Source organism: Falco punctatus (genome assembly GCF_963210335.1).
Source record: "Falco punctatus genome assembly, chromosome: 10".
NCBI classification, from domain to species: domain Eukaryota; kingdom Metazoa; phylum Chordata; class Aves; order Falconiformes; family Falconidae; genus Falco; species Falco punctatus.
The window spans coordinates 16,774,863-16,783,345 of NC_137590.1; the positions used below are offsets into that span (position 1 = coordinate 16,774,863).

General features: G+C 63.8%; 1 protein-coding gene across 3 annotated transcripts; it reads left to right on the top strand.

The window, feature by feature from the left end:
- Positions 1–810: 810 nt before the first annotated feature.
- On the top strand, positions 811–8,360 carry CTSA (cathepsin A). Of its 3 annotated transcripts, XM_080404209.1 has the most exons (18): positions 811–969; positions 1,252–1,438; positions 2,729–2,920; positions 3,032–3,107; positions 4,123–4,289; positions 4,383–4,494; positions 4,610–4,660; positions 4,932–5,018; positions 5,120–5,275; positions 5,624–5,715; positions 6,027–6,111; positions 6,249–6,340; positions 6,541–6,619; positions 6,763–6,911; positions 6,984–7,059; positions 7,169–7,258; positions 7,407–7,508; positions 7,661–8,360. In XM_080404209.1, the coding sequence occupies exons 3-18, from the start codon at positions 2,862–2,864 to the stop codon at positions 7,742–7,744; spliced, it is 1,557 nt and encodes a 518-aa protein (XP_080260335.1). In that variant the 5' UTR covers positions 811–969; positions 1,252–1,438; positions 2,729–2,861; the 3' UTR covers positions 7,745–8,360. The 3 variants fall into 3 exon arrangements, with proteins under 3 accessions (XP_080260335.1, XP_080260337.1, XP_080260336.1); XM_080404211.1 differs by lacking the exons at positions 2,729–2,920; positions 3,032–3,107 and having other exon boundaries at positions 813–969; XM_080404210.1 differs by lacking the exons at positions 811–969; positions 1,252–1,438; positions 2,729–2,920; positions 3,032–3,107 and adding an exon at positions 3,205–4,045.
- The last annotated feature ends 123 nt before the right edge of the window (positions 8,361–8,483 follow it).

Sequence of the window (8,483 nt, forward strand, 5' to 3'; positions counted from 1 at the left end):
CCATCTGCACGGGGGAAAGTTCCTCCAACACACTGCCCATGCTCTCATGTCAGCCCTGCAGCAGCACGTGCTGGGGTCAAGGGGACAGCTGAGGGTGTGGATCCTGCCTGGGGAAGCCCAGTGGGGCTGTTGGCATTGGGGGTGGCCTGGGGCAGCACCCTCAACACCTCACTCGTGTTTGCAGAAGCTCTTCAGTGGTGGGGGCAGGTCCAGGCCGTCGATGGCCAGGCGGTGGACGATGTGCTTCTGGATGACCAGCCGGCAGAGGGTCTGCAGGGAGGGAACTGGAAGAAAACAGAAAGAAGCCACTGAGCTGGCCAAGTTGCTAGCAAGGCTGAGAGCAGAGGGGTGTGGAGGAGATGGGCCTAGAGGCACCATGTTTTAGGGCAGCCAGTGTGTGAGCTTTCTTTGCCCTGAGCTCAAGGTGGCTGTGTAGAAGAGCCGGTGCCAGGCTGCTCAGGCTGGGGCAGGAGCTTGAGGGCCCTGGGTGGTGAAGCTTTTCCCGTTAACTCAGAGGAAGGTTGGGAGGACAGTTATGTGACAAAGCTATGCGTTAACATGGCTGGTTTGCATTGTTTTCCATCTGGGGGCTGTTGAGCGACTCCCCAGGGTCCCACGTGCCCACACTGGGCTCTCCTTTCATCCCATTCCCTTGGTCTGCTTCTACTGGTGCCAGTGCCAGGCTCCTGCAATGGCTTTGAAACAACCATCTTCTGAGCCGTTCCCATGGCCACCTGCGCGGGCCCTACCCAGTTCCTGCTCCTATGACACGTGCCTCCATGGGACTCCTCTTTCCGGAACCCTCGGTAGCTCAGCAGCGTGGGTGCAATTAGCTGCGGCTGGTTCTCTTCTCAGATTTTAAATGAGAGGTGACTCAGGTGCAGCCTCTGGGCCTTGGTTCATCCGCTGTCCAAGAGCCAAACCAGAGAACACCCTAGGGCATCGTGCTAGGCCGGAGTGGAGCCACAGGTGGGACCCAGCTGTTTCACCTGTCCAGGGGCTCTCACTGGCACTGGGCAGGGCAGAGCTCTTTCAAGCCCGACCACACTGTGCCTAGCCTGCTCCGACCTTGGGGCTGGTTTTGGCTGGCTGGAGTGCTTATCTGCCTCAGCCGCGCAGGGCTGCATTGTGCCGAGTGCTGGGTGACAGGCAGCAGATGCCCTTCGCCTTTCCTGCACGCTGCCCCCTTTGCTGTGTTGCCCGTCACCAGCAGCTCAGCTGCTACTTCTGTTTTTCACTTTGCTACCCAAGACCCCAGCCAGGGACAGAACCGCACTGAGACTGATTTTTAAACCCTACGGAAGTGTTGCAGAAACCAGAGCTCCTGCAATCTTAGCCGAGGGGAGGAAGCCAGACTGCATCTCTGCAGCGGTGCCTGTGCCAGCTGCAGTGCTTGCGGGACCCGTGGCCGCGGTGGGAGGGAGCAGCTTTCCCAGAGGTACGTGTTGCCAGCGCGAGTCCCTGGTGAGTGGTGAAGACAGGCTCCCCAAAGCAGCTCAGCGGCCCCCTGCAGCAGGCTCTGGCTGGTTGCCCTTGGCACGCTGCTGGGGCAGGGAAACCGGGTAGGCGGGCATGTGTAACATCGCTGTTCGGGTATTCCAGCTCACAGCTGGCAGGAAGAATCCCAGATTTCAGCCTTGAGACAGAAGCAGCTGAACTTTGCACCAGTAAGAGAAGCTGTGGATGGGGGTGGCCAGCACCCAGGCACTAGCTCTCCTGGCTCTCATCTCACTGGATCCTCAGCTGATTTTTCCATTATGGTGCTAATTAGCACTTACTGACCTGACTCCTCACAAGAGCCAGCAACCAGCACAGGCTTTCCTGGCCCCTCCCCAGCCAGCCGAGGGATGCCAGATATTGCCCAACCTCCGATGGCATCACAGCTTGCCTGCCCAGGACACCCCGCAGCCGGGGCACGTGGCAGGTGTGGGGGTATGGCATGTGTGCTGGGGGGGGGCAGCAGGGCACAGCCGCATGTTTTGATGCCAAGGCAGATCGTCACTGGGCTCCAGGTGGCTGTGTGCCCGTGGGGTGAGGCTGGGCATGGTGGGGGCTCACCAGCCCCCGAGAAGCAGCCCCATGAGTGCCAGCGTTGGGCTTCGGTGAGGGGCGTCTGGCTGGGGATGAGTGCGGGGCTGCAGGAGCGCGGCTCTGCAGTCCCGCAGCCTCCGGTCCGGGGCAGCACAGGGCACTGACCCCCATCACTCTGCTCAGGAAGGGCTGGACTCTGCCCGGACTGTCGCTGCTGGGGGCTGGTGGGCGCTCTCCCCCAGCCCCGGCACAGCAGCAGGCGGCAGAGCTTTTGGCAGATGCTGCCTGTCAGTGACTGTGTGGGGTCTTGCCCATGCTCTGCAGGGCCTGGGGGCTCTCCTGTGGCCTCTGCCCCATGTCCCTCTACCCTGTGGCATGCTCTGATGCTCCCACTGTTGGGGACTATGGGGTGACCCCACCTGAGCCCCTGCCCGCGCCGGCTCCAGGACATGCCCCAGGGAGGGGGCAGGTACCTACAGCCGTATTCCACTGGGATGACCCGGACGCTCTTGGTGGAGGCAAAGACGTCAACCACGGCGTAGAGTGGGCGGCTGGTGGGCAGGTGCCTGGCGCTCGGCCCCATGTCCTCTCCATTGATGACGATGTGCATGTCGGCGGTGCCATCGGGCTGCGGAGCATACAGCACGCCAATCCGGCTGCGCCGGGCAGTCGCGGGCAACGCATTCGTCTTGTACAGGTCATCCAGGATGTGGCTGTAACGCCCAGGCCTGCTGCGGCCCACCAGCGTGTCGCGGGGGATCCTCACCTGCTCGATCAGCAGAAAGGGCTCCCAGGGGGGACCCCGTGCCCGCACCTCCTCCCCATCCACCATGACGCGGTTGTGGCTCCGGGTAATGGCAAACACCCAGGTGTCCCCCATGTTGACCAGGTCTGGCAGCGAGTACTCGGGCACAACCTCCAGGCTTTGGGGGTCATGGGCCGTCAGCCCCACACGCAGGTGCCCGCACCAGCCCAGCTCCTTCTCCTCAATCTCCACCAGGAAGATCTGCCCGGGTGCCAGCGGCTCCTGGCTGAAGCAGAGCCCGTTGGCGAAGCTCTCCACCCGTGTGGCCCGCGTGCGTGAGGCATCCAGGCGGACGTTGGTTCCATGGACGTGGTGGAAGCACACAGCGAGGCGGCACTGGGCAGCCATCGCCGCCACCGCTATTTTTATCTGTCCCTGTCACAGCTGCTGTGAGGCAGTGACGGACCTTCAACGCAGTGACAGCCGGCTTGGCGCGGAGGGGTCCTAGTGCCGCAGGGGAGCGCAGGGGGGGACCCACAGCCGGGCCCTACCGCCTTCCCGGGCCACAGGCACTCCACACGATGCCTGCCCGGCAGTGCCAGGCAGTACCTGGTGGCACCCAGCTGTACCCGGTGGCACCCAGCTGTAACCAGTGACACCTGGCAGTGCCCGGCAGTACCCGCTGATGCTTGGTGGCACTCAGCTGTACCCGGTGATGCCCAGCAGTACTCGGTAGCACCTGGCTGTACCCAGTGATGCCCAGCAGTGCCCGGTGGTGCCCGGCGATGCTTGGTGGCACTCAACTGTACCTGGTGATGCCTGGCAGTGCCTGGCGGTAGTCGGTAGCACCCGGCTGTACCTAGTGATGCCCAGTGGCACCCAGCTGTACCCAGTGACGCCCAGCAGTGCCCGGTGATGGCCGGTGGCACCCGGTGATGGGCGGTGGCACCCAGCTGTGCCCACCGGGACACCGGACCCCTGCTGCCAGCTGCCACCGTCGTGTTCGCGGGGGGCCGAGGGCTCCCACATGGGGGGTCCCCGCCGTCGGGGGTCCCGCCGTGGGGGGTCCCGCGGGACCCCGAGGGGGGCGGGGCGGGGCGGCTCTCACGTGCGCGCGCGGCCCCGGGGCGCGGCCCCGCCGTCCTCTTGGGTGTTGATTGGCCGCCGCGAGGCCCCGCCCCGGTCACGTGAGCAGCGGAGGTCATATGGGCGGGTGTCATGTGCCCACCGGGACCGTCGGCGCCGGGAGCTGCGCCGGGAGCGGCAGGGGTTAGCGGGGGGGACGGGACGGGACGGCCAGGCCATTCCCGGTCAGCAGCGCCTCGACCTCCCCTCCCGCTCCGCAGATGGGGCCGGTGCCGCTGTCCGTGCTGCTGCTGCTGGGGCTGGGGCTGAGCCGGGCCGCCCCCCGGGGCCACGAGGTGACGTTCCTGCCGGGGCTGGCCAAGCAGCCCTCCTTCCGGCACTTCTCGGGCTACCTCTGCGCCGGGCCAGGCCAGCACCTGCACTACTGGTACGTGGGGCCCCGCCGGTACCGGGGCCGGGCTGCGCCTCCGAGCGGCGGGGGTAGGGGCCTGGCCGGATGCTGACGGCCATGTGTCCTCAGGTTTGTGGAGGCCCAGAGCAACCCCCAGAGCAGCCCCCTGGTGCTGTGGCTGAACGGGGGTCCCGGCTGCAGCTCCATGGAGGGCTTCCTGAAGGAGCACGGCCCCTTCCTGGTCAGTAATCACGGCCAGCCCAGGCCCACCGGGGGCTGTCAGGCTGTGTGGCACAAGCTGTCCCGCTGGGGCCAGCCCGGTTGTGCCCATCGGTCAGCGCCTTCTGCTTCCCCAGATCCAGCCCGACGGGGTCACGCTGAAGTATAACGACTATGCCTGGAACAAGGTATGGGCACAGGCGCTGCAGTACTCCAGGGCTGTGGGGAGAGGGTGGCTCCGAGCCAGTTCCTCCTGCCCTCTCCATGGAGCTGAGCCACGGCCCCCTCATCGAACACACCCTTCTCTAAAGCTGCTGTGGAGCAGGGCAGGAATGCAGCCCTGCCAGTGCAGGCCGGGCACCCGTGGGTGCTGCCACTGGCAAGGCTGGCAGCCCGCTGCCTTGCTAGCTGGGGTGAGGCCACCCCCCCGAATCTCCAGCTCCTCTGCTGTCCCTGCAGATTGCCAATATGCTCTACCTGGAGTCCCCCCCCGGCGTCGGCTTCTCGTATGCCGAGGACAAGAAGTATGCCACGAACGACACTGAGGCGAGTGACCCATGCTGCTGGGAGGGACCTGCCTCCTGCCTGCCCCAGCTGTGGCACGGGGGTCCTGCCTTGCTGCCTGACCCCACTCCTCCTACCTGCAGGTTGCTCGCAACAACTACCTGGCGCTGAAGGATTTCCTCCGGCTCTTCCCAGAGTACTCCAAGAATGATCTCTTCCTCACGGGGGAGAGCTATGGTGGGGTCTACATCCCCACACTAGCGGAGTGGGTGATGCAGGACCCCAGCCTCAACCTGAAGGTGAGCGGCTGGGCTCTGCCGCTGGCCCAGCCTGAGCTGGGGAGCAGAAGGCTTGGTATGGCCTCGCTGTGGCTCTTGAGTGGTACCGGGGTGGGGACTGAGTCAGGAGCATAGGGCAGGTCTGGCCCCACAGCCTTTCATCTCCTGGGGTGCTGGCAGTGGCTGCTGGTGGACGTGTCCGTCTCTGCTGGGTGGGGTGAGGGGAGTATTCTCAGGCACCCCCGACCCTTCCTGTTCCCTCTGCGGAGTAAACAGTGCCACATCTGCTTCCTGTCTGATGCTGCTGTCGCTGCAGCTGCCCTGTGGGGAGCTGGAACACAACAGAGTTGTTTTCTTCTTGCCTTGCAGGGAATCGCTGTGGGAAATGGCCTCTCATCCTATGAGATTAACGACAACTCCCTGGTTTACTTTGCCTATTACCATGGTCTGCTGGGGACTGAGTAAGAGGAGGGGGAGTGCTACTGCTGGGCGCACTGTCTCTGTGCGAGAAGGATGGGCGCGTGGCCAGGGACAGGGCTGGCTGGGTCAGTGGTGTGTGGGACAAGGGAAGCTCCTCACCTGATGTGGGCCAGCAGCTGGGCTGTGGAGGTGGCCCCTCATCCTGGGCAGCTCCCCTGGGCACGCTGGTTTGTGGGAGGCACAGGACACTGGGCAGAGCTGTGTGCCATGCAGCTGCAGCCACGGCTGCTGGCTGTGTGTCAGTGTTGCTATGTGGGCAGTGCAGTCCAAGTCCCCTGGTCTCTGCCTACAGGCTGTGGAGAGAGTTGCAGGCCTTCTGCTGCTCCCAAGGGAAGTGCAACTTCCACGACAACTCCAACTTGAACTGCACACTCAAGGTGAGGGGAACTGGAGCCCCCAGGCACATGCCCAGTGCCAGTGTCTGTGACCAGCACCCACCCACCTGGCGCTGGATATGCCCACAGTCCCTTGAGTGTCCTGCTGAGCCCCAAACTCTCCTTGTGGCTTGTTGCAGATGGAGGAGATGGTTCATATTGTAGAGGAGTCAGGCCTCAACATCTACAACCTCTATGCCCCGTGTGATGGCGGTGTCCCTGGGAGCATGAGGTGAGAGTGGCCCCAGGGAGGGCAGGTCTCTGGGCACTGGCTCACTTTGGTTTGCAGCTTGTGGGTCCCGGCTGGCAGAGGGACGCAGTGGGCTGGGCACTGGGGACAGGCGGACTGTGTCTGGCTGCCATCGAGGGCTCACTCAGGGAGGGCCGTGAGCCCTTGTTCCTAGCCTGTCCCTGTGTTCATTCTGGCTGCAGGTATGAGGGTGGCTATCTCATCACACATGACCTGGGCAACTCCTTCATCCGGATGCCGATGAGGTTCTCCTGGCGGCAGGTGAGCCTGGGCACCTGTGCCACTGGGCTGTGAGTGTTTTCTGCCCAGCTGGCAGTGCTGCTTGTGGGCAGGAGGGGACAGCGGATGGTCCTGTGGGGCAGCACCAGGTGCTGCTGTGGCAGGGACTCTCAACTCTTTCCCAGAACCTGTTCCGGATGCCAGTAGCCCGAAAGAAGGTCCGGATGGACCCGCCCTGCACCAACTCCACAGCCCTCAGCACATATCTGAACTCCCCAGAGGTGAGGAAGGCTCTCCACATCTCCCCCGATGCTCCGGAGTGGCAGGTGTGCAGGTGAGCAAGCTCTGGGTGTAGGGAGGGGCTTCTGTGAGTGTGAGCAGCCACGTGATGCCAACGCCTCCACAGCTTCGAGGTGAACCGCAGCTACAAGCGCCTGTACATGCAGATGAACGACCAGTACCTGAAGCTGCTTGGAGCCACGGTGCGTGCTGGGGAGCCTACCGGACCCTGGGACTGGCTGTGCCAAACCGGCCTCGTGCCTGGCTGGGGCTGCATCCCTGTGAGATGCTCACCCTCTTTCTGCTCTGCAGAAATACCGGATCCTGGTGTACAATGGGGATGTCGATATGGCCTGCAACTTCCTTGGGGATGAGTGGTTTGTGGACTCCCTGTGCCAGAAGGTAAATGGGCAGGGCAGGGCCAGGGTCAGGCCGGTCCCCAGCTCTGGGCTGTGCAGCCGGCTGTGTGCTGCAGCTGGTGAGGGGGTGGGCAGGGGTGCCTGCCTGCCACGGGTAGCCGAGGCACTGAGGGTGCTGCCACTGGTCCCAGGTGCAGGTGGCTCGCCGGCCCTGGCTCTACACTGAAGGAGGCGAGAACCAGATTGGGGGCTTCGTGAAGGAATTCACCAACATCGCCTTCCTCACTGTGAAGGTAGGGCTGAGGGGCTCTGGGGAGAGAGGTAGGCACGCCCGGGCACCAGTGCTGCCGTCAGAGTGGGGTGGTGTCGGCTGTGCTGCAGGTGTTTGCAGGGCTGCAGCAGCTCCACGGCTGGCACTGACCTGCTGCTGCCCGTTTCCCCACAGGGAGCTGGCCACATGGTGCCCACAGACCGGCCCCTCTCTGCCTTCACCATGTTCAGCCGCTTCATTAAGAACGAGCCTTACTAGGAGCTGTGGAGGCAGTGCCTGGCATCCCAGCTGCCCTCACCACCCGGCAGCTCCTGCACAGCCCGTCCTTACTGCTGCTCCACTGTGCCTGGGCTCCCTGCACCATGAAACCACTCACTCCTGCAGCTGGTGGGGCTCCCCCGGCCCCAAGCCCTGCAGGATGGTGCCCAGCTGGACAGGGTGGATGATGGGGCTGCCTGCAGTGGGTGGGGGGCCCGGGGTTGGGGTGAAGAAGCTATCTTTGCTGGGTGAGAAGTTGTGCCCCTGCTGCAGCCGCCTCCTTGCTTGTGGCTTCCTGTCTCGCCTCCTCCCTGTCTGGAGATGCAGCTGCTTCCCTCCTGGGAAGGGACCACTTCCCCTCTACCCCGCAGCCCCCGCACGCACACAGCCCTGGGCAGGCTCTGAGCCAGCTGCCCCTTGCTAGGAAAGCACAGTTCACGTGGTGGCTGGGGGCAGCTGGGCACTGCTCCTGCTGGGGCCTTCTCCTCCCTTCCAAACTGTTCCCACATCTCGTCCTGCTGAAGGAAGCCTACCGTGAAGACAATCCCACCACCTGCTCACTGCCTGGGGCATGCAGTGCTTCTGGGAACTTGCAATAAACTCTCCGAACAAGGTGGTTCTGCTCCTCCTCATTGCCCAGCTCCTCACACCATTCTGCTACCCACTGCTTTGCTTTCCTTTGCCCTCTGAGGAGTACCACTACGTGCTGAGGATCCAGCTGATGCGCTGTGCTGGGGAG

What these genes read in the sequence shown, in the direction of transcription:
- CTSA (XM_080404209.1), top strand. Translation starts at nt 2,862, where the DNA reads ATGACGCGGTTGTGGCTCCGGGTAATGGCAAACACCCAGGTGTCCCCC. An exon ending in ACCCCAGCCTCAACCTGAAG is followed by an intron (nt 5,276 to 5,623) that starts GTGAGCGGCTGG and finishes CTTGCCTTGCAG; the next exon opens with GGAATCGCTGTGGGAAATGG. An exon ending in TCGCCTTCCTCACTGTGAAG is followed by an intron (nt 7,509 to 7,660) that starts GTAGGGCTGAGG and finishes GTTTCCCCACAG; the next exon opens with GGAGCTGGCCACATGGTGCC.